The 24,962-nt window shown below is 35.9% G+C and overlaps 3 protein-coding genes across 4 annotated transcripts; 1 reads left to right on the plus strand and 2 right to left on the minus strand.

The window, feature by feature from the left end:
- Positions 1-6,284: 6,284 nt before the first annotated feature.
- On the minus strand, positions 6,285-17,765 carry LOC127788908 (xylan glycosyltransferase MUCI21-like). Of its 2 annotated transcripts, XM_052317588.1 has the most exons (3): positions 17,525-17,765; positions 16,145-17,297; positions 6,285-6,570 (listed from the first exon to the last, which is right to left on the minus strand). In XM_052317588.1, the coding sequence occupies exons 1-3, from the start codon at positions 17,670-17,672 to the stop codon at positions 6,567-6,569; spliced, it is 1,305 nt and encodes a 434-aa protein (XP_052173548.1). In that variant the 5' UTR covers positions 17,673-17,765; the 3' UTR covers positions 6,285-6,566. The 2 variants fall into 2 exon arrangements, with proteins under 2 accessions (XP_052173548.1, XP_052173547.1); XM_052317587.1 differs by lacking the exon at positions 6,285-6,570 and having other exon boundaries at positions 15,820-17,297.
- LOC127788909 (uncharacterized) lies at positions 7,657-10,251 on the plus strand. The gene is made up of 4 exons (XM_052317589.1): positions 7,657-7,910; positions 8,005-8,218; positions 9,972-10,077; positions 10,157-10,251. Exons 1-4 carry the CDS (start codon positions 7,756-7,758, stop codon positions 10,213-10,215), a joined length of 534 nt encoding a protein of 177 aa, XP_052173549.1. The 5' UTR covers positions 7,657-7,755; the 3' UTR covers positions 10,216-10,251.
- A 2,864-nt stretch (positions 17,766-20,629) lies between the features above and the next one.
- Positions 20,630-23,156, minus strand: LOC127789314 (pirin-like protein). The gene is made up of 7 exons (XM_052318202.1): positions 22,862-23,156; positions 22,598-22,647; positions 22,458-22,496; positions 22,316-22,344; positions 21,926-21,988; positions 21,706-21,809; positions 20,630-21,419 (listed from the first exon to the last, which is right to left on the minus strand). The coding sequence occupies exons 1-7, from the start codon at positions 22,981-22,983 to the stop codon at positions 20,933-20,935; spliced, it is 894 nt and encodes a 297-aa protein (XP_052174162.1). The 5' UTR covers positions 22,984-23,156; the 3' UTR covers positions 20,630-20,932.
- Positions 23,157-24,962: the final 1,806 nt, after the last annotated feature.

Here is a 24,962-nt window from a genome sequence, read left to right on the forward strand (position 1 = left end):
ATCAATGTTAAATCAAGTAAAAATTATAATTTAAATCAAGTAAATTGAAACTTATGCAATTAATGTTAGATGTTATGTGACATTGGAACTTATACAATCAATGTTAAATCAAGTTCCAATTTAGAGGCAAAATATAACAATTCATTGCATAAGTTTCAATGTCAGATGCTATGTGACATTGAGATGTTGGAAACATCCTCTAAATTGCAACTTAAATCAATGAAAGTCTTTGAATCGTAAAATCGTTTGGGAATCTCTAAAGCATAAAATCGTAAAATCGTATATGTAAAATCGAGATTTTATAGGATTTTATCCTAAATTAGATTTTACATGGGATTTGAATCATTTAGGGGTCTTCAAATCGTAAAATCGTACGTGTAAAATCGGGATTTTAACAACTAAGAATGAGACTGAGAAAAAATGAGTAATTTTGTCTCTATAATTAAGTGAGTAGTTTTTTGAGCTTTTCTAAATCGAGGTAGAGTTTAGTAAATGTTTAAAAATTTTAATAAATGTTACAATAATTTATTATTTTAAAATTTAAGATTTAGGATTCAAATGGTCAAAAACCAAAAAGGGTAGCAAAAGCTTTTACGAATCAGCTTTGCCTCCCGAAGGACAAGCAAGAAGCAACGACAAAGCAATATTATTAATACGACAGATTCATTAGGATGCCAATCTCATGAAACAATATTGCTGGCCAGCCGCCGTTCCTCGTTAAGGCAACAAACACATGAAACATGAACCATCAGAGGGCCCACACCGACCACTAAAACCACCAAACAAATTAATTTTGTATATGCTGATAATAACATTTGTCAAAAGGACAGACAAACCATTTAGGGTCTCTTGATTTCCATTTTTTTCATGAAAAATAATTATTTTAGTCAAAATTTCAACTTTTGAGCTATTTTATTGGTCAATTTTTCATAGAAAATATTTTCTCACTTGTAGTCACAATGATGCTATTTTTCTACATTGGAATTTGTTTTCTCATAGGGGTAGATGCAATTTTTCATGAAAATAGAAAAGCCCACCCACCAAATAGCTGTCATTCCCCTTCCACCACCACCCATCAACAAAGAAGAGAAGATAAGGATTGGTCAGAAAAAAGAAAGATCGGCTAGATATAGGGGTTGCAACGGCCATCGGCAAGTAGCGAGCAGCGACGACTTGCAATGGTAACCATCGACGATAGCAAAGGCATGGGCGGTGACTAGAGAAGACGTAGGTGACAGCCATCGGTTGAGGCGTAGGAAACGACGAAGGCGTGGGCCGTGACTGGAGAAGACGAAAGGACGTGTTGTAAGAGGAAGACAGAAGGTCGCGATGCAAGGGTGGCGTTTCCACTACACAGTAGGCGACGACAATGAACGATGACTTGACGAGTAGCGGCAATGGCAACGACAACTGTGGCTGGGCGACAACGACGGCTATGGCTAAACTTGCTGGGAAACTAGAGACCCACTGCTTGATTATTTGATTATTTTGTGTATGTATATTTAATTTATTTTTTGAATATGCATATATTTGATTATTTTATATAGTTGATTATTGATTTGTGTATTTGATTATTGATTGTCTACATATGTGTAAGTGATTATTTTCATAAAAAATAATGGCAATCAAATATTAAAAGTTGAAAAAGTACAACAATTTATAGGTCAAAAATTAAGTCAATCAAACACCTTCAAATAATATTTTTCTTAGAATTTAATTCTAGATAATTCAATTATCTAGAAAATATTTTATCTCCATGCAAATTCTATACTTACAATTAAACGCACCCTAAGAGTGTTTGTTTGGTATTATTGTATTTTTAATGTATAGTATTAATTATTTTGAAAAATGGATGTTTGGTAAATTATATATAGTTTCGCTTTAAAATATAGGACTTTTTTCTTGTTTTGGAAAGGGTGGTTAAATTGTTTTTAAACCAAAGTAAAGCACTCTTGTAATTTTGTAAAAAAACTACAATAATAATTAATAGACTATTTACTTTTACAATTATTTTGTCTCTTTGTAATTGTATCATTTTTCAAACTAGCTATTAGTGGTAGCTAATAGTACCAAATTTGAAGTCAAATTGTGAAAATATCACTTTTGCCCCCTTGTTGATTTGTTTACAGAAAACACCGAAGGTGATGAAGCCGTCGCCCATCGACCAAAATCCATTTCTTCCTTCGATCTTTTTTCTTTGAGTATATTCATCGTTATAATTTACGTATAACTTTTGAGATTCACCTAAACTATTCATAAGAAAGTGACAATCGTTTCCGCAATAACTTTTAAAAAGAATAAATTTTCAAAAAGAAAATAGTCTGAATTACAATGGGAGAAAATGAAAGACCAATCCAAGTGTTTGCTTTCTTTGTTTTTATATGCTCAAATCAAACAACCTAGAAGTATGAAAGGCATCAAAACAAATCAACAAGGGACAAAAGTGACAATTTACGTATTTGACTCCAAAATTGGTCTAATTTTTCGACTAGTTATCATGTTATTTTTGGTCATTTTACAAATCTATAATACAATAATAAAATATTAACCAAACATTTACCACTTGCTTATAACATTTAACGTGCACAACATCATACTACCAGTTTGTCAATATTACTTTTAACGGACATCACAATAAAATATAGCACAACCCAATAATACCAAACTCCCATAGTTTGATTATCCCTTATCGTCGATGAATTGTGTCTTGATCCATATCTTTAGAAAAGATGGACTATATTGTCTTGGGTCAGAAATTGTGATAGGAGGCCGCTTTCTGGTGATGTGGCTCTTGTAGACCTAGTCGAGTACAAAGAGATCTATCGTAGTCTAAGCGTTCCTCACAATGGTCAATCACTTAAATACTCCTCAACGAAGAGCCTCCCAATTATGTCACATCAACATTGAATGGCATATTATTTAAAAAGCTTACCTCTCTCTCAATATATCACAAAGGGTAATGATATATATAGTCCTATTAGTTGTGTTTGACTTAGTTTTATTTTGTGAAATCTTCAAGACACATTTATGTTTTCACTATCTTATATAGTCAAAAGTAAGAATATATTTTTGAGGGGATCAATCTCACCGGGTCAAAATTATCAAATCGGGTTAAAAATTATTACCCTCTCACAAAACAATGGTATAAACTGAATGCCAATGGAATTGTTAGACTTTGGAAAACATCAATTGAAGTCAACTCTCATCAACAATTGAAGTCAACTCTCATCAAACATGGAGAGAAAGATATAAAGAATCGAAAAAGAAAAAAAAAAGCATAAAAATTATCAAACAACACATTAAATTTAATCTTTTGAATTTGACCTAACCCTAAAATAATTGTATTATCTTAGTGCTCCCCTTCTCTCTAAAAATTTTTGCATGAAAATTATCAATGGGGGTAATTAAATGATCACAATTTTTTATTTAAATAAAAAATTGAATCCTAAATGACATAAGAAACCTAACCCTAAGGTTTCTTTAATGGGCTCTTTGATTACATCTTCTTAATATCGCACGTAATTAAATGTTGAGAGATACCTAAATCTAAAAAACTTAGTTGTATCACTTTAGTGGAGTTTTATCGGTCTTGTCAATTAACTCGTTCTTCCATAACCCAAAATTCAAATTAGTGATAACTTATTTACATAAAAATATAAAAAAACTGATAAAGATATATCATAACTTGAGTGTTGAAATATTGTTTTGGAATTAAAGACTAGCAAAAAGTTGAAAAAAAAGCAAAGCCCAGAACAAGATATCTACCATACCATACCGGCCTTGCCACCCAAGGAGAGAACAATAATATTAATATAGAATTAATTAATATTAATTTGTTGGGGGAGCCGCCTTGCCTTCTTCGGTGCCTAGGATTAGGAATAAATAGGACGGTGGTGAGAGTGGCAAGAAACACATGAAACATCCAACACACTCACTCATTCCAAGGTTAAGAATAATTAATTATAAGAAAACCCAAAATAAAAAAGGTTTCAATTTGAATTATTCCTAAGATCTGCACCACAGCAGTCGCAGTCAATTCGCAGCTAAATATGACTAAGCACTGGTAGCATAATGTCAAGATTGCTTGTTTAGCTTTGCTTTTTCTTTTTCTTTCTTTCTTTCTTTCTTTTAATGTCATTTTGATTGATGCATTCTTTCTTTCTTTCTTTTAATGTCATTTTGATTGATGCATTCACGAGGCCCATGTCTCTTTGATTTGCATTTGGTTAGGTTCTTTTGCACTTTAGTATTATAATATTCGAAATTTAAGGCTTAAAAAATCATGTTGAGCGATAAGTGAAATGCTCATTTTATATCTAAAATAACTCAAATGGAGTTGCCGATGATGTGAAATCGATGCAAGTTGGAGACGAGTGTCATAGGGCTAGATGATATTGTCTTCTGGTACGAACCAAGTTAGTTGAGAAAAATAAAACTCACGTGATTATTATTTATAAAAATTTATTAATTAAAAAAGATATACAACTAGTTATTTATTGTGTGTGACTTGTCTCATTAACCAACATCAGATAGTCAATACTACATTTTTTCCTTAATCAAAATATGAAAAGTCAAATATGCGTGTCAATTCGAGACAACTTGGTCTCAAATATCTAAGAGTTTAGCATAAATATAATTATGATAACTTTATATTGTAATTACAATAGTAGAAATAATAATTTGTCTGTATAAATGGATCCCATTTACTTATTTAAAATTAAAATGATTATAAAAAATTTAGATTTTGAGTTATAGAAATAAAATCTATGTGAATATTTATTAAAATAAGCTCTAATTACCCATTTAAAATTGAAATGAGTTTGAGAATTTCATATTTAAATGATATATAAACATATGAGATATTTTAAATATTTATTAAATAAGTATAGACATGAATAAATAGACTACCCACTGTTATTTTTACAAATATCTAGATGGATACCATACAACATAAAGCACATCTCAAAATTACAGGAGTAAGGAATTGATATTAGTATTTTAGTTAAAAAAAAATGAAATTAATATTTAAACTTGTTTTTGAGACACTAAATAAAACTTAAAAAATTTATATGTTTAAAATAATTTCGAATTAAATAACGTTTAAGGTCAGGATTTAGTGTCATTATTCTATGGACTCATTTAAATTTAAATAATTTGGACACCTAATAAGTTCCAGACTTACCCAGGAGCCATTCCAAAGCTTCAACTATATAGAAATCTGAAGGGCAATAGGGTTTGTTTTTTACCATTGGGAAAGTCAACTTCTCAAACAAATGTTTTTGTAAGAAGTTTTAATTTAATCTTTCTTTTTAGATGTTGGCTCTTTGCCAGTAGGGGCTGTAGTATATTTTAAAAGTTAAGTTGTTTGCCCATTAAAGTGATATATGAATTGGGTTCAGAATGTTCTGAGATGGTTCAATTCACATCTGATGTGGGCATTAGAGTATTAAGAAGACCTTTCTCTAATATGAGATGATCAAAAATAACGTATTTTTAGTGTACCAATTATCGTACCCATAATAAACGCTAGATAGCCAAGCGTGGAATGGATAACTATTGAATATAAAATAAATTCTATTATATGAATATAAAAGTGTGAAATAGGTACTTAAAATATGAGGTTTATTATAGTTTGACTACACTAAAAAATAAAAAATAAAAATTAGTAGCCTTACTTAATAAAATATTACAAAAAGTAATTGAAAGAAAATACCTTTTGAGTCATCTAACAAACAAAAAATTAATTGTTAAAGTGTGTGATCATAAGTTTACATTAAATTAGTGTAACACACAAGTCCATTTTTCCTTTTGCTAGTAGAATTAATATTAAAGATTAATATTATCTCACTTAAGAGAAGGAGATATATTTGTATATTTAAAAAGCTATTTATATGTATGTTTTTTTATTATTTTTTTAGGTAAGTTATTGTTTTATTTTGTTTGATAATTATTTTTAATTGACCACATTAGCCAAAAATGTTGGCTCCGATTCGACCCTATAATTTGTCGTTTAGAGTTTGAAATTTGAAATTTATTGTTTGGATACACATTAACTACATTCGGATCCAAAAAATAATTTTTTTTATATTAAATAAATATAGAATAATTAAAATGTCACGTATAGGTATTATTTTAAATGACAAAGTGATCCCTTTACTACCCAAAACACACAATTGTAGAACATGATAATACATGTAAACACCCCGCTCAGATATCCCCAGCCGTTCGGACTACTCGAACGGGAGCGCCTACAGAAGGGGAAAATAATGAAACACGAGACAAAGACCACCCCGGCATGCATACACAAAAAATAAGAACAGCGGAAGCAAAGCTCAAGACATGCATGCACTATGGGTACCCCGCTAACACAGCGGTCACAAGATAAATAAATAAACACAAACTCATGTGCTGGCATACACAAGACTCGAGAAAACACCTGGCACAGTACGAAATAATAGAGTAAATTCTACTTAGACATCAGAGTGGATAGGGATTGACGAGACTGCCTGTACACCACACCGACTCTGCCGTTAAAGCTAACTCCCTTGCTATGGCCCACGCCGCCACTACCTGGAATGATGAAAAGCAAGGTGAGTCGAGAGACTCAGCAAACATAAGGAAGAAAAGGCAGAAGGCTACACAAAACCAGAAATCTCATCCCAGAATAAACCCCCAGGCACACACAAGCCATGAGACACTACAACACAACAGCTCAATAGCATAACAAAATAAAAGCACATACCGGTCCTTTGGGACCACATAAGACACTTGGCACCCAAGTCCCATACCAACCTGTCGCTGCTCTAAAAGGCAACAAATATCTGCAACAAACCTGCGCGCGCTGTCCTAGGCCGGTACTCCCGTCACCTGTATCCGTCGGTACTCCCGACAACCGAGCCATAGGCTCCCTCGAAACGGTACTCCCGTCTGAGAACTAAATACTACCAGTATCCATGCAATGCACATAGAAATGCAATGGCGTAGTGAGCATCAACGTGATACAAGGCGCCCATACATCCAGGCATCAGGCCATGCTCCGCCCACATAGTAAACCACACGCCATGCATATGTCGCGCTGGATGCAACCTAACCAAGCTAGAATGTCCGTGTCCAAGCATACTCAATAAATGAATATCCCAACATGCATCCCGTACCCATGTGCATATCAAATCATGAACAGTAATACAAGGTATCTAATCATGCAGTAAATCACATACCGGCAGAGCTAGTCAGTAATGCCCGACACCGGTCAACGGCCAGTGACTAGGGGTGTCCACCCGACGGTCCACTTCAGGGCCGTACCATAGTCTAGCCCAACGTCACCAACAACCGACCCCTGCCCCACTCACTACAAGAAAAATTGGTATTGCCGGCGAATTTTTCCCGGCGGTTTGAGAAATCGTCGGGAAAACACTACAATCCCCGGCGGTTTACAAAACCGCCGGGGATTTAACACAATAACCGGCGGTTTTGAAAATCGCTGGCTATGGTACAGATATCTCCGGCGGTTTTTATAAATCGTCGGGAATATAGACCCATTCCTGACGGTTTGAAAAATCGCTGGTGATTTAGACCAATCCCCGGCGGTTTTGAAACCGCCGGGGATATGACTTATATAAATCTCCTAAAATCCCCCGCCCGCGCCCAAATCTTCTCCTCCCTTTCTCTTCCAAAATTTCCCTCTGCAAACCTTAACCCCCAAAATTCCTCTTGCTCGAGCCTCGCTGTGTCTCTCTCGCTCACTCTCGCCGTTGAATGTCGCTCGCCCTCGCTCGCTCACTCACACTCAGTCGCTCTCGCCCTCGCTTGCTCACTCTCAGTCGCGCTTGCCCTCGCTACCTGACTGCCTCTCGATCGCTCTTGCTCACTCACTGCCCTCGCTCGATCGCTGCTACCTGCTGCTCCATTTGGTATGGTAACAACTACTACTGTTTTTTTTTTTTTGGTGTCATTACTGGTGGGTAAACCAGATTAATTAGTCTATTGATTGATTAATAATGGTAGCAAATTCGTGGTCTTTGATGACTGGTTCGTTTCTTCCTCAACGAGAGCGCCTCTCTCGGAATTCTTGAGAACTGGTCGATCTCGTTTTGCTCCTTGCAATTCGAAGCGCTGTGCCGTGATTCGGAACCGGAAGGAGAAGAATCCGCAGTTGCTCCCTTTCTCTTCTTCCGCAAACATGGATCCAACCACTTCTTGGGATTCCCTTCGCAAACAGGTAGATTCTCCTCCAAATCCCTGAAATTCTATGTGTATTCACGCGTATACGTGCCTTTATGTTATGAATCTGAGTTATTTGGGTGAATATTACGTGTTGATTTTTGTTCAGGCATTGGCGTTATCCGAATTTGGGTTAGGGTTTTTTTTTTATTAATCGATTGTAAGAATTGAAAATGTTGTCATAATGCTATGCCTTCTGGCGCCTGTTGCCAAAGATAGCGTTACTATTGTTAACATTTTTAAGAGCAGAAGGGCAGGGTTTTTGGCTGAGATACTTCTCGACAGAGCTACAATTGCTTCTGACGTTAAGTCTTTCACCATAATGTGTCTTTCACCAATGTTTGTATAGCGCCTCGTAGGCTTTGTGAATGCCTATATGGATTATTCTTCATTTTATGCAATCAGATGGCTTTGACTTGTCAATAATTTTGTCAATAGATATGTTTGTTCTGTAATTTTGTTTACTCATGTTCAAATTTATAATATCTTACCCGTGGTTTATCCGCGCCGAGGGGTGGTAGGTACCCAGCCTTTATCACACACCCATCCCATGGCTCTCCTTTATGTGTTGGGGTATTCAGACCAATTAGATGTGAGTCTTAGCCATAATAATAACTAAAAAAGAAGAAGGAAGAGATAGAATTACTCGATGCTTCTTAGTCCCAATGATGTCCATTGCTGACTCACTCTCCTAAGGTGTTCCCTGGAGCCAGCAAACTGTTTTATTTTGATCTTGTTTAAAGAAAATTGTAAGCTTATGGTTGATTTGAGATGTTTCTCTCTCCTCAAACATGTGCTAATTTTTTATGCACATGTTCTATTGATTCTGTGGACATTCATTGCCATTGATTTTCTATGAACTAGGTAAACTATTAGACTTTATTAAAATGTTGAAGTGGTTGAAATTGTGTTGTCTTGGTTAGGCCTAAAGTAGTATTACTTCTATTAATACTTATTTGTTAAGAACTTATGATTGTTGTTATGGTTATTGTTGGCATTATCACCTGTTTACCATTCAGTATGAAGAGTGCCCTGAAACACTTGAAACACTAGTATGTATTAATGAATCATTAGATTGAAGGGAATATAACTAGTTCAATGCCATGCTCAGCCTACTCAAAAGGACATTAAAGAGTAGTCATTTATTTTTGGACTTGTCATTAATAAGTATGAAATCAAATAAGTCTAGATTCCAAAATTTTGGTGCTGAGTTCTATAAAGTTAAGACTGTCTTATGAGATCATTTGAACATTGTTAAACTTATTAGAAGTCTATGATTGTGACTTCGTGCAGCCTATTCAAATTAGGGATTACTATTATCTTCATCAAGCATTGTGGATATTGTGTCTATGTAGCAGAATGGCTGTTTTGCTTTCTGTTTAGATGAAGTTTTTGGGTTGCTTCAGCTCCACTACTAGTTTTTGGGTATTGTGTTTTGGGAACATTGTTTTTTCAGCATTGTTTATGATTGTCTTCCCCCTTGCTCTTTCACAGTTGGGTTTTCAGAGCTCTGGATTATGTTGAATGCTGATTGTATGGAATTGGTGTCTGGTTTTTGCTACAAAATGCAGCTTGTTTTCCATTTAAGATATGGCTGGTTCCAGTGGCTCTTTGTGTCCCCCCCCCCCCCCCCCCCTCTTTCTTTTTTACTTATAAAATGCTAAAAGCGGTTGAATGACATGGCATGAAAAATGCTGCTCTCTCTTTCTCTCTCTCTCTTTCTCATGTTCTCTAACTAAATGTTCTTGCAGGCAGCTACCGCTACAGCAGAGGCTGATTTGCCTCCAACACATCCCATCCGATTGGGATTGGCCTTGAATTTCTCAGTCTTTTATTATGAGATTATGAATTCACCAGGTTAGCAGTGCATTTTATTTAATTGAAATCTGTACAAATTGGTCAATGTCTTATTTGATGTATAAGCTGCTTCTGTCAGGGCTTGTCATCTTGCAAAGCAAGCTTTTGATGAGGCCATTTCAGAGTTGGATACTCTGAATGAGGTAATTATTATCATCACTATTGAACTTCACTGTGGTTCCTAATTCTTTTGGCTTTGATTTTATTGCATCGGCAGCCTGTTTCTAGTTTTAATACTATCTGCTTGCTATGTATTTCATTTTACTGAGTTCAAATTGCTATGTGTTCAGCCATGGTTTTTTGTTACAATACAGGTTTATATTTTTTTTTATAATGAATATATACAGGTTTTTAAATTTTTTTTTTTGGAGGTTTACTTTTACCGGCGGTTTAAAAACCGCCGGTAAAACCTTTACCGGCGGTTTTGAAACCGCCGGTAAAAATATTCAGCACTTTACTAAGCCGCTTTTAACCCGCCAGGAAAAGTTTTTTTACCGCCGGTAAAATATTTCATTTGCCGGCGGTTCTACAACCGCCGGTATTATTATTTTTACCGGCGGTTTATTAAAACCGCTGGTAAAAGATATTTTCCAGCGTTTTTTAACCGCCGGTAAGAATTTCCGACGGAGGTATTTCCGGCGGTTATTAAAACCGCCGGTAAAACTTTTACCGGCAGTTTTTTAACTTTTCCCGGCGGTTTTCTCACCGCCGGAAAAAGTCAAAACTCTTGTAGTGACTGCTCGATAGCTCTAACCGAACCATAAATAAATCTGAGAAAAACTGTAAGAAAATCCAATAAAATCGTAAATAAACCCTCACGTCTAGGAACCTAGTCCCCAAACTGGTTCAGCATCATTCCTGAAAGGTGTGGGGGCGGTACAAACCCCTATAGGCACTCAACAAATAAACTCTAGAAGTCTCGGATTTAATTTAAATTAAAATAAATGAATAATAATTTAACAAATAAAGTTAGGTGCCGAATTAGAGTAAGGGAGGTGAAAAAATACAGGAAATCACGGGGTCTTCCACGGGAATTAAAGATCAGGAAAAGAGGGTTAAGAGCTTGCCTTTACACGGCCATTCCTTGCTTTTCTTACGCACCCGCTGCGAAGTAAAACGTTCGCTGGCAATAAATAAAATCGCAGCTTTAATTGAATAAATCTACCGTGTAAGATAATTAATTTAGCAGTCTAAAATCCCTCGTAAGCGCACCACACTAAAATCCCAATAAGCCTCATTTATTTTAAATTAAATCACGCTAATAAAATTCTCGAAACCAGCTTAATAATTTAAATTTAACTCAAACGACTCAAAATTCTATAAGTAATAAACGGGCCGAAACAGACGAAGGGAGGTCAAATAATTTGACAACGAAAGTAACGACGAGGTGGGTGAAAAGAACTTGCCTTAACAGAGATATCTTTAGGCTCGTTTCGACTCAACACGGTAAAATTTATACAAAATGTAATATCCCAATTAATTGCCCAAATTAACAAAATTGGACGCAAAATGAAATTCTGACCGTACAGAATATTAATTACTAGCTGCTCTACATACCTGGGTAATAAAAACTTGAATTAAACCTGAATTAATCTAGATTTAAGCACCAAAATCATCCATTTTCACGTTCACGCGAGCACTAGAATTTCTGTAATTGCTCACTGTTCGAACCAGCATGAAAAACGCCCGATTTGGGCTTTAAAAAGAGGCAAAAAGCAACGGCTGAGGCGCGGCCACGTGGCAGCGCGCGGGTGGCCACCGCCATAGACGAAACGGCGTCGTTTTTGGACTCCTGGGCTGAATTAAAATCGGCCGAATTTCACTGCCTCGCGCATGCTCGCCCGCGGATTCGATCCCGCGCCTCGCCCACGGCTGCCCTCGCGCGCGACCGCTCGCGCCCGCGCCCGCGCCCGCCTTTACCCCTATGGTGCCCCCCATTAAATTTAAAGGGGTCTTCAGCCCCTTTTGCGGAAAATGCGCCAGCCCCCCTCCAACTTCCTTTAATTGCACTAACGCCCACTTAATTAATTACATTAACTCCCGAAATTTCTGAAAATCCCACTATTGAATTTCTTTTAATTTTCTTGTAATTCTAGAAATTCCTAATACAAATTAATTAATTATTTTAATTTCTTATTTCCTTAAAATCACATAATTAAATTTTATTAAATCACAACAAATTATTTTAATATTTTCTTTAAATTATATTATCACACTGTATCAATAATTAATTTAATTCTTAATTATGGGTCACTACAATACATCCAACCAATCTGCTAAAGCAAATCCATCTAACAAAATTTGATTTCAAATGAGACAATAGGGCTCAAGAAGACGGAAACATAGCACTTGGTCCAATAATGGCACAAAATCAGTCATTTTAAACTTCAAATATTTCATAGCAAGGATGTGTTCAATCACCCAAAAACGAACCTAGCAATCTAGGATGGGTCCATTTTTTTTTTTTTAATTTTTCTTAAAATTTGGCTAGTAACCATCAATGATATGGTTCTGACATTTTAAAAACCAACAGAGAGAAAATGAAAATTGATGCTTTTAAATTTCATGTCAATGGGATTCTAGTCGTGTTCTCTCTCTCTCTCTCTTTCCACGTGAAGGTGTGATTTTCAAATTTTCTTATGAACGATTCGACTATAGAAGATAAGTTCTTATTTTATTTTTATTTTTCTTCTTCTCTATTTTAGATAATGACACCAGTAATGATCGACATCCATCAAACAACCATTATTGTTCAATTGTAGAACCCCAACAATTCTAAGGGGTCTTGCAATAAAATCCTAGTGATTACTAAGGTTTAGTTGAGCTAGAACAATCACTGGAGTTTTGATAGCCACCGATAACATTTAATCTATCGTCATCAACCATAATCACCACTAATGTCTTTTAATTTTACAAAAATCTTAAAATCAAAAGCTTCTTTATTGGTTCACCTCACTCTTGATGCCTAACTAAACAAAAGGGTAGAAATATTCAAATTTTAATCTAAACTGAAAGACTAGATAAAAAACCTAATATAGTATATGATCAAATACATTTTGATAGGCTTTTTGGTCCAAACCTTTGCAAAAATCTGTCCCTCTATTCAATCCTAGTTTTGGACAGAAGATCGAATGTATAATTTTTAGAGCAATATTAATATTTTATTTCTTTAAATTAATTTTAAATGAAATACTTTTTAGACTATAAATGAAAACAGCTTCTACTTACTAATTGATAAGTGCTAATTAATGTTTTAAATGTAATGTTTATTATTTATTCAGTGGTTCCTCAATATTTATAATGTTTTATTTGTTCATTCTTCAATTTTAATTGTTTGCCATTTATATATTCAGTTGATTGTAGTTGTTTACTTATTCAATTGTCATTGCTACTGTTAGTGCTTGGCTTAGTGTTTTTAATGGATATTTTTTTTCATTTAAAAAACCTTAGACCGAATGGGATTGAATCAGTCTGATTTAGTTTGATCTTTTTTACTTTATTTTCAATTCGAGAAATTTCAAAAAAATTGAATCCCATCTAGTCCACTCCAGAGTCGGGGCAATCTAGTTTACACCAAACGAAAGCCTCTCTAGAAGGTATTCATTATTATTTCTTAGACTTTCATTGTTATAAAACTAAGTTTAGATCGATTTAATTTGGTCTAAGACAAGGCCATTTTTGATAAATCGAAAATTTTGAAAATAATCTTAATAGCTATATATATATTTTTTGTTAAGATTAAATCACTCAAAATATAATGAGAATAAACTAAAACTTACAAATTCGAAATGTCAGACTCATCAATGCTACTAGTGTCACTAAGTTACAAACTCCAATGATTATATTTGGTATTTTTTTTAAGTTTCTCATATTGCAAAATTCACTTATAATAAATAATAAAAAGCAATTTTACAGGAATCAATTTTTTTTTTTTTTTTGGCTAATGCTACAAGAGACTTTAAATTGAGGGCAATTTGATCTAAAAAGCATTAACCTAATTTAAGAGCCCAACTGAATTGGGCTCTCAGTGGCCCATTCTCCTTTTATTCTCTCGGACTCCTTTAAGCCCACTTCCAATGCAAACCCATTTCTAACTCAATTTGAACTCAACTTAAGCCTAACTTTTTCCAACCTAAAACCAGTTGTTTTGGGCCCCAAATAGATGTTTAAGAACACTTGTTAAAGGCCCAATACTCGAGCCCAATTTAGCTCATCTTATGGATCAACCTAGCCCATTATGGCCCGCAGCTTAGGCCCACTTCAAGCTATTGATAAGACATCATTTGTGGACTATAATGGAAGGCCCCCAAAAAAGCCCACGTAGTCCCAAAATTACAGATTCAATTTTTTGCACAAATTTCACCATTTTTCACTTTTTCCACCTCCAATGATCCCTCGACCTATAGGTGTCAAAAGGGCCGGCCCGGCCCTTTTACTAAAAGGGCCGGGCCGGGCCCGGGCCCTTTTATAATTGATAGGGCCCGGCCCGGCCCACGGCCCCCCTACAAAAGGGCCGGGCCGGGCCAACCCGTGGGCTAGAGGGCCGGGCCGGGCCCTTAGCCCACAGGGCCTAGTGGGCCCGGCCCTTTTTTTTAAATAATTTTTTTAAAAATAATACATATAATATATACATATATAAATATCAAAATAATACATATATAAAAATTAATTTATTTTTTTTAAATATTTTCTATCTTAATTCTTAAGTTTTAAATATTATTTCATTATTTTATATTTCAAAATTCTATATGCCTTATAATTTTTGTTGTGAATTGATATAAAAAATAATGTACATATAAAAAGGAGAATGTTTATTTATAATTTAAATATATAAAAAATTTAACTTAAAAATTTTAAATAAATTAATTGATGGTTATTATTTATATATATTGCGAAATTAAATTTTTTAGCATCCAATATCAATAATTACCTAAGAATAACAAAATTAAAAAAAAAAAATGAGTAAGGGCCTTACTGGCCCATAAGGGCCTCATGGGCCCGGCCCATAAGGGCCCAACGGGTCACGGGCCGGGTCCTTAGACGGGCCGGGCCGTGGGCCCAATTTCTTTGGCCCAGCCCGGCCCCCCAATAGGGGCCGAGCTCAGCCCGGCCCGTATGAACAGTAACGGGCCGGGCCAAAGCCCGGCCCGTCACGGGCTGGGCCGGGCGGCCCGCGGGCCGCCCGGCCCTTTTGACACCTCTACCTCGACCTTTAATGGCCTTTGAGCCATGATCAAACTATGGCCATATTTATCACTAGTTTTACGATTTTTTTTTTTGGTGTGATTATGTGATTTTTTTGTTATTTTAATTATATTTTTAGAGCTGTATTTTTGAGCTAATTTAAATTCTATACTTTGATTTTTTTTCATTTAACAATTCAAACTTTTCATTGTTTCGATTATAGTTCTATATTTGTTTTTCGAGTCAATTAACCCCTATACTTTAAGTTAAACAGAGTATGACGTGTATTTTGTCATTTCATTTTACCTTTTTTTTTTTCTTACACATGAAAATACAAAGGTTAAATTAACTCGAAAATACAAATCCAGTTATGTAATCGAAACAACAAAAAATTAGGATTGACACATAAGAAAAAAATCAAAATATAGAAATAAAATTAACTAAAAAAATCAAATTTAAAGGTATAATTAAAATAACAAAAAATTTAAATAAATACACAAGAAAAACATGAAAAAACAAGAGTAAAAATATAGATTTGTCCATTAAATCTCTTCCCACGTCAAGTTTTCTATCCAGAGTGAGGATGAAAAATAGTGTGAATTTTCCAAAAATCATTACCCACGACGACGGCTGGCAATCGCCATTTCTGTATTTTTGTATTTTTCTTTAGTTTACGTATGACACATTATAATTTTTTAAAAAAATAAATAAGAAATTAAATTATAATAATAACATTAAAATTGTAATTATTAGGATAAAAAATAAATTAAAATATAAAAACTAATTTGTAGAAAGCTCCTAAACCAAATTTGAATTTGTGATGTTTGTGGCCTAAGGTTTCTCCATAAAAACCCTAGCTTTCTCATAAACCCTCTGCAGGTACCTGGTGATCTTCGCCATGTCCAAGGTCACGTTCTGGTTCATGTATATGTCCCAGCTATGCCACCCTTCATTCGTCAGCATCCCGCCTTGATCGTTCGGATCCAGCATCTCCCTCGGGTATGTCCCTCCCAAGCTGCTCTCTTCAATGGCGACATCGTACACAATGTACTCCAGACCCAGCCGAATCGCCACTTTTCCATAACATATATCCCCCAGCCAACTGTTCCTTATCGGCACAATCTGCATCATCACCGCCCCCGGCCGGAGAAACAGCTCGTACGTCAGCCCGGCGCCGTGGACTCCCGCCATCGCGTGGCAGCTATGGATAACCCTGAATATCTCGCGCATCGGCGTCGCCTCCGTCGGCTCGAAGACGACGACGTCGAACCCGATGTTCTTTGCCGCTCGAACCACGTCTTTCTCGTTTAGCACCAAACGGTGGTGGCTCCGGCTCATCCAGACAAGCCTCGGTCGCGACGGCTTCCGCCACGCACGGCGGCGAATTTCTCCGTAGGTCGCCTCCAGCACGGCGGTGAAATCGAGGATCGTCTTGGGCTTTGGGCCCCGTTGGATCGTCGGATCGATGGTCATCTGGCCATGGGAGATCAGTCCGACGACGGCCGACGGGAAGCAATGGACGACGGTCTCCTTGTCGAGATTGATGATCGGGTGGCGAGTGAAGCGCGGAAAGAGATCTCCGTACTTCTCGATCCACCGGTCAGAGCCGTCGATCATAACCAAGATGACGTCACGGTTCCTGAACAATGAATCAACGGTGATGAAGAGCGGGATGAACCCTTCGTTGAAGGTGTGGAACACGTTCGGCGAGAACCCGCCCGCACTGAATACCAGGGCAGGGCTAGAGTGCGACACGGCGCACCGGGAGTTGGGTGGGGTCGCGGAGAGAGTGAGCTCCTTGACCTTTTCCATTGCGTCTTGTTGCCACTTTCGCGGGTAAGGCCGTATCTTTTCCACCAATGGTGGGGTAGAGTTGGTGGGGTCCACCGCGTACAAAATCCCGGCCGTCGGATCCAAGAGAAATGGACGGTTGATGTAGCAGAGATCGTACTCGAAATGGGACCGATCGCAGGTGATTGACCATGTGGGCTCCGGGCTCTCCCAACTCCCTTCTTCATCATCTTCCACGTCAAAATCTACATATTCACATGGAAAAATTAAATTACATTTTATTTCATAAATTATCAATGTTTTATAAGTTACTTAATGAAATTGTTACTTTGTCTGTCATAATAATTAAATTTATTAAAATGTCTTAAATTCCTACTAACATCGGTTATCTCCCATGAAATTTTATTATTTTGATTAATTTGTGTTACTTCGATTAATAGACAAATCAAAATAATCGAATGTTCATCCCTACCTTCGATCCTTGTCGGGTTCGGATCGAACGATCCAAAAATCATGGTGAGAATGATGTCAAGAGCGAAGAAAATGAGGAGTGGCACCAGACATATTGCAAGGGTTTTTTGATCTTTCTTCTTGCTAATCAATCGGGCAGCGGATGCCATTGTTGCTAGTGGATGGCTCAAACCATGGAGGGCGACTTTCTTGGCAAAAATGGAGATCCACTCCTGCACTCGTTTGAATAGAAAGTTACAGAGAAAAACTCACATTAGCGAGAGAAAGTTACTGAGAAGTTTGAATAGAAAGTTACAGAGAAAAATTCACATTAGTGAGAAAGTTACTGAGAAAATTTCACGTTACGTAAATATATTAAAATTTTAGAAACAAAAAACTTATATAGAAGGGGATATGCCCAATCAAAGTGACAATGCAAAAAATGCATAAGGGTTGAAGACTTGTCCTCTGAGGTACTCTTTTTTTATATTTTGACAGAATTTCTATCACGAGTTTATTTAAATTCAAAAATTGAAACGAGTAATGATACTATTACAAGACTTAATAAAGTGTTGCTAATTCACGTAAGGAAAATAAAGAAACACACGACATTTATTAAATACCTAACCTCACCTTAATTAGTAAAAGAAAAATAAAAGGGGAGGAAAGTTATTAGCCGAGAAGGGGGAAGAGAGATTAAAGCCAAACTTGCAAATCTTATTATATATACATTAGGTGGTGTTCTCATATTTGTCCACGTGTCACAGACCCATTAATTTATTTATTAGCATCTCTGTCCACGTGTGCAACGCCATTTAGCAGCAAATGAAAACGTTAAGACGTTGAAACCATTTAAAACCCGTCTCTCTCCTCTTATTAATTAGCAAGCAACTTAATTAAATCAAAGAAACGAATTAACGTTAAATCATTTAATTAATTAATTTATTAAACCCATTAAACTAAAATGATGATACTGGACCGATCATTGAGATCTGTATCAAACCAAGCACCTGCAAAGGCGGGACTTTATTCCCTTGAGAGAACTTCGAAACTCAAGTCAGTAGGAGAAAATACTCGAAACGAAAAGTTACTCAATAATAAAATGTCCATACCTGTAGAGATTGACATCTATTAAAAGATGGCGTAAAGCTTAATCTAAATAAATAAGATAACCTTCGAAATAGGATGTTGGAGAGAATCTCGGTTGATCAGGCTTCTTTCGTCCAATTCGAATTGGGGATGAAGATTTGAAAGACACATGCCGCTTCTTAGGACACTTGGTGATTGCGTACTAGCACACCTGTCTCCAAGTTGGTAGTCTTCGGGGGTAGCAAACTAAATTCGTCCTTAGGTAAAATATCCTCTCACCACTAGATCAGATCTCTATTACCTCTTGCTCTACTTGAAGAATGCTTAGAATGAGGGGACCATATCTATCCCCTTTTATACAATTTTATGGAAGACATAGGAAATGTGAGAGGACCTTGGGAAACGAACCCAATAGAGATAGCTAACCTTATTTGTTTTTTTTTTGTAAAACTTTTTTACGGGAGAGTAGAAAATCAAGGACAACTATTTCTTCAATTGCTCGAGCTCCCCACCTAATCAGCTCAAGGAGTGGCGGGGCAAGTGGTGAGGGGATATTTTACCTAAAGGCGAATTTACTCTGCTACCCCTATAAACTACCAACTTGGGGACACGTGTGCTAGTACGCAATCGCCACGTGTATTTTCCATGAAGTGCCACATGTCCTCCAGATCTCTATCCCAAATTAGAATTGGACAAGAAAGACCCGGTCAATCGAGATTCTCTCCAACGTCCTATTTCGAAGATTATCTTATCTCTTTGAATTAAGTTTTTTGTCATCTATAAATTTGTCATTCTCTATAAGAATGGCCATTTGACTACTGAGTAACTTTTCGGTTCGAGTATTTTCTCCTATTGACTTAAGCGTCGGAGTTGGGAATAAAGCCCTGCCCTTATAGGTACTTGATTCGATGCAGACCTCAAAAAAAAAAAATTAATTTTTCCATGAAATATAGTAGCAAACTAAAATTATCAAATTTAATAATTAAATGGAACTAACCCATAATTAAAATTAAATATTTCGATTAAGCCGAATCTTTACACTCACCTAAATCCATGGACCATATGAGCCCTTATCTCGTTGCCACATTGTTCAAGTCTCTTTGCTCTCAGTCATTCAACAAGGCAAGTAACTAAGTGAGTGGCCAATTAGGCTAGATTGTCGGTGCAGCGTCAAAATTGTAAATATGTTTAGTGGTCACGCACTTGGACCAATTTCTTGGGGGGGGGGGGGGTTGTATAAATATCTATTAACCAATTAGGTGTATATTTTAAATATTAGCTATTTTAACTTATATATATATATATAGTCTAATATTATATATATTAAGAATATAACTTCTTCATATAATTCCGGAATTCTAAAATTTCAATCCTACAATTTAAAAAGCGAGCTTAACAAATTATTTTTTTGAGTTAATCATGAAAATAATCTAATTCTTTTAATAAATTTATAATTGTATTCAATTCTTTTAATTTTAACAATTAAGTATAAATTAACTCAATTGAGTACAATTTTATCTAATATGTAACATTGATTTAGAGAAAGTGTGTTTATATTGATTTGTCCTATCAAATGTTATATAATAATACATAAAAAAATATATAACTTATAAAAAAAATAAACAAATTACATGTAATGAGCTATATTTTTTTTATTTATGTGTACCTTTAAGTCTCATAAATATTATTATTATTATATGACATTGACATACCAAGTCAGCATAAACATACTTTATCTAAATCGATTTTACATGTTAGATAAAATTGTACTCAATTAACCGAACCTAGTTGCCCAAATTAAAAGGACCAAATAAAATTGCAAACTCGCAAGAAAAATTAAATTATTTTCATAATTAGCCCTTATATTTTTTAAACTTCGATCTTAATGCTAACAAAGTGGTTGTAGCAAATCATATTGGAGATGGAGGGTTGGTCACTAGTGTGGGTTTGATATGAATAAGATTGAGAAAATCCAACCACCACCATCCCCACCCCCACCCTTTCCTCCTCCTTTCAATTGCCCAACAGATACAGACAATTGTCAAAACAAATCCAAGGAATCCATTGATTCATCTTCTCAATAGTGAAGTGTCACCAGATGGGCAAACAAACAATGACTTTAGCAAGAAAGATCAGCCAAGATTTGCTGATCCATCATGGCTCTGGTTGACAACAAGAAGAAGAAGAAACTAAATTAAAAACCCATTAGTTGCATCTGCAAGCTTTGGGAGCTTCTAGAAGCTACTTTTGATTGATTCCATGATTGCCAAATCATCATTTACAGCTGCTGCTACTGTGGTTGGAGGATGACAGTGACGGATGAAGAAGATGGGGTGCCCTTCTATGATTGAGATCTCCAATACCTAGCCATCTCAAAGCCATTCTTGCAATAATGGTAGTCTTCAACAGTCTGCTCGATTTCGGCTTGTGTGTTCATCACAAAGGGCCCGTGCTGGGCCAACGGCTCGTTCAGGGGCTCTCCTCCGATCAACACAAATCTGACCGGCGTTGAAGACTTGTTCCACACGCTCAGACCATCCCCGGGACCCAACACGAGGATGTGGTGAGCCGAGACAGGAGAGGAGTTGATCGAGCCAAAGACACCTTCCCCCTCGATTATATACGCGAACGAGTTCCAAGATTGAGGGATGCTTTGGTGTAGGACGGCACCTGGTTGCATCGAGAAATCGAGGTACATTGTGGGGGTTCTTGTGTAAACCGGAGATCGCACTCCCATGGCTTCCCCTGCAATAACCCTCACCTCAACACCGTCCTCTTCTGCCCTTGGGATGTCCTCACAGAGCAACTCTTGATACCTCGGTTCAATCCTACAGTCGAAGTTTAGGATCTAAGTTACTAGTTACAACAACAACAACAACGGCATATCAAGCCTTAATCCCGACTATTTGGGGTCAGACTTAGGATCCAAATTACTTTTGGAGAACAGGGTAGCATAAAATCCAATGTTCATGGAAATGAATGTCCAGTGGCTTCTACATTCAACAGCCAAGCTTTCTCCACATATTCGGCAAAAGATCGAAGTAATTATGATATCTTAACTTCTCATAAGTTTGCAATCAGTTCTCAGAGTTGAACAGAAATGGCATCTCTTACATTTTATCCCTGGAGGCCAGGTTGATCCATAGCTGCAAGCCCCTTTGAGTTCCTTCTCCTGCAGGCATTTCTGAATGAATGATCCCTCTGCCTGCTGTCATCCACTGCATTCATGGTACGATAAACACCATCACCCGTATAGTAATATCACATCGATCCGACGAGTTTATGAACACGAATCATTCAACAGAAGATTTCAAAACCAGTAAATTTTCCAAACCTGCACATCACCAGTTCGGATGGTACCCTTATGCCCTGCAAAATCTTGATGAGTGAAAGCCCCCTAGAACACGAAAACAGCCGGTTTAGAACACAAAAAACAAAGCCTTTATCCCACTATGTGGGAGTCGGCAGCATGAATATATACTACTAGCTCTCCATTCGTTTAGAATTCACGTATGTCTGTCTAATCGATCCAACGAGTTTTATGCTGGCTGTAAAAACGTCCTAAGAGAGTACCAAGGTGGGATAAACCAAGCCTTTATCCTACTATGTGGGGGTCGGCAGCATGAATATATACTACTAGCTCTCCATTTGTTTAGAATTCTCGTATGTTTGATGGATCCAATGAGTTTTATGCTGGCTGTAAAAACGTCCTAAGAGAGTGTACCTGCAACATGTAAGTGACCGTCTCGAATCCTGCAAGAACAGGTCAGAGCACTGCCAATTAGGATCCCAAGTAAATCACAGAAAATGGGGATAACTTGAAAGGGAAGAAGAATTAAAGAGGTGATAGAGAATGTTGATGAGACCTCTGTGAGGATGATCTGGGAATCCAGCAGGGGGTGAAACTGCAAGAGAAAACATAGCAGAGGGTGTTTTATGCTAAATTGGCAAGATGAAGAGCAAGATTGCAATATCAGCAAATTATGTTATCGACAAATTTGTAAACCTGCGAACTCGTCCAACAAGAGGAATGGATCCAAATACTTCAACTCGGACCTGAAACAATGTGAAAGAACAAGAATCCATGAATCAAACGGACGGACCAATAACAGAACAAAGGCGAAATCTCCAACAAGAAGAACAAAAACGAGAAACCCAAATCTGAGCGAATCAAATTAGATGATAGATTCAAGAAAAACAAGAACCCATCAAGCGAAATGCAAGAAAAGACCAAATTGCAGGGCGGGACAGAGAAGGGGGGGAAAAGAACCTTCCAACGCTTCTTCTAACAACGGCGCCATCCCCCTCGCGCTGGGGCTTGGCCACGACCTTCTTGGCCACCAATTTGGGTCGGCCAGGCCCGGCGCTGGAACTCTGATCTGAAGCTGACATGATGGTGGGTTTTCTGGAAGAAGAAGAAGAAGAAGGGATGCAGTTGGGACGGGCTTTCGTGGGTAAATAGAAGAGTCTTAGAGGCGGCTCTCAATATCATAGGGGGGAAGAAGCAAGGCCTCCGTGTTGTTGAGAGGGTGCTGCTCTGCTTGTGAATGCATGTGGATGTTCCTTGTGGTTAACAGGCTCTTTTATAGAGTACATGTCGATTGGAGATGTGCTAGCATTGAAAACTACATTATGAATCCGTCTATATTATTTATTTATAAATATATAAATTTTAAAATAATTCTTTAGATCCTCTTTAATTAGAAAGACGATAAAGCGTAAATAATATAATTTCGACGTCGCTCCACGGACATAACTTGATAGTTGGGACCATACATGCATTGGTCCCAAATATAACTTCGACATCTAAAAATTTCTCTAAATATTCAAATTATAGTAAATCTTAAAAATTTTCATACTTCAATATAAATAGATAAATTTTTGTTATCTTTTATATTAATTTTATACAATATTAAAGTATGAAAATATTTACTCGACAACTATCTTACTCCATCTGATTACTCTCTTTCTCGTAGAACTTAAGTAACTTGATAAAGATATTTTTAATTAATAAATTTATTTGTTGTGTTTGAATAAGGGTGAAAAATAAAATTTGAGATTTAAAATTGAAGGTTTAATAGATGAAGGGATGCATGTACCAAATGTTATGAGAATTGTTGAAAAGAAAGATGGAAGAAGGGAGGGATGGGGACAGAATTGGGTTGGTTGGGAGACTTCTGACACATGGAAAGGAAAAGGAAAGAATGGCAGGAAACTCAGAAATTGGAAGCGGCCGGGCCCACACTGAATCCTTATCATGATCTCACCCTCCTCTCATGCTTATGCCACCTTTCATCTTTCCCTTTTTGAATCAAAAATAAAAAATTAATAATAATCTCACCCTTTTCTCATGCTTATGCCATCTTTTATTTTTATATTTTTGTCTCTTATATTTTTATATTTATAATTATTTTAATTTTTTATTATTTTAATTATATTCTTATATTTATATTTTTAACTTAATTTAATTTTTATATTTTGATTTTTTTTGTGACAAACTAAATTTTTCGTTTTTTTATTATTCTCATGTATTTATATTTTTAAATTAATTTAATTTTTATATTTTGACATGTAAAAAAAATAAAATAAAATTAATTAACATTCTATACACATCAAAATATATAGATTAAATTGACTATAAAATAAGGTACAAAAGTATAAACTATACAAAAAAATTTAAGTTATCACATAAAAAAAATTCAAAATACAATAATTACAATGAGTTAAAAATATATATCTGGAGATATAATTAAAATAATAAAAAATTAAAATAATCATAAAAAAATATAAAAATACATAGATAAAATTATGAGTTTGGCCTTTTTATTTTTTTTAACAAAAGAATATTTATGTATAAGATAAATAGATGGGGTATTTTTAGATTTTTGATTTGGGCATTTCTTAAATCTAAAATCTGATTAATTATTTCTTAAAATTTCTAAAATTAGTTCTGAAGAGACGACACTTACTAAATATAATCACTAATTTTGAAAGAATCGGTGACCAATTAGGTGAATTTTAAATCTCGTGAAATGTCTAGTCAAGTAATGGGTTATGTCATGTATGTGTAAATAAAAATAGTATTTTAAATAAAATTTAAATATTATATTTGAAAGCGTCCTTTTTTAATTTTTTTTTTTTTCATAAGTTTGAAATAACGATAAGTTATTTCACGGTTTTATAATAAATTACACGGTTGCTCTTTAAACTTATTTAATATTAAAATGAGTAAATTATATGAAATCTCCCTGCACTTAGGATCATGTGTAATTTACCCCTTGTGCTTTTGATTGCATCAAATAACCCCCTTACATTTTCGAATAAATTACACGGTTGCTCTTTAAACTTATTTAATATTAAAATAGGTAAAC

Source organism: Diospyros lotus, chromosome 13 (genome assembly GCF_014633365.1).
Source record: "Diospyros lotus cultivar Yz01 chromosome 13, ASM1463336v1, whole genome shotgun sequence".
Taxonomy (NCBI): Eukaryota; Viridiplantae; Streptophyta; class Magnoliopsida; order Ericales; family Ebenaceae; genus Diospyros; species Diospyros lotus.

What these genes read in the sequence shown, in the direction of transcription:
- LOC127788908 (XM_052317587.1), bottom strand. Translation starts at nt 17,672, where the DNA reads ATGGCATCCGCTGCCCGATTGATTAGCAAGAAGAAAGATCAAAAAACC. An exon ending in GAACCCGACAAGGATCGAAG is followed by an intron (nt 17,298 to 17,524) that starts GTAGGGATGAAC and finishes GTGAATATGTAG; the next exon opens with ATTTTGACGTGGAAGATGAT.
- LOC127788909 (XM_052317589.1), top strand. Translation starts at nt 7,756, where the DNA reads ATGTCGCTCGCCCTCGCTCGCTCACTCACACTCAGTCGCTCTCGCCCT. An exon ending in GCTACCTGCTGCTCCATTTG is followed by an intron (nt 7,911 to 8,004) that starts GTATGGTAACAA and finishes TAATAATGGTAG; the next exon opens with CAAATTCGTGGTCTTTGATG. An exon ending in GGGATTCCCTTCGCAAACAG is followed by an intron (nt 8,219 to 9,971) that starts GTAGATTCTCCT and finishes ATGTTCTTGCAG; the next exon opens with GCAGCTACCGCTACAGCAGA.
- LOC127789314 (XM_052318202.1), bottom strand. Translation starts at nt 22,983, where the DNA reads ATGTCAGCTTCAGATCAGAGTTCCAGCGCCGGGCCTGGCCGACCCAAA. An exon ending in CTTGTTGGACGAGTTCGCAG is followed by an intron (nt 22,497 to 22,597) that starts GTTTACAAATTT and finishes TTTCTCTTGCAG; the next exon opens with TTTCACCCCCTGCTGGATTC. An exon ending in TCCGAACTGGTGATGTGCAG is followed by an intron (nt 21,810 to 21,925) that starts GTTTGGAAAATT and finishes CCATGAATGCAG; the next exon opens with TGGATGACAGCAGGCAGAGG.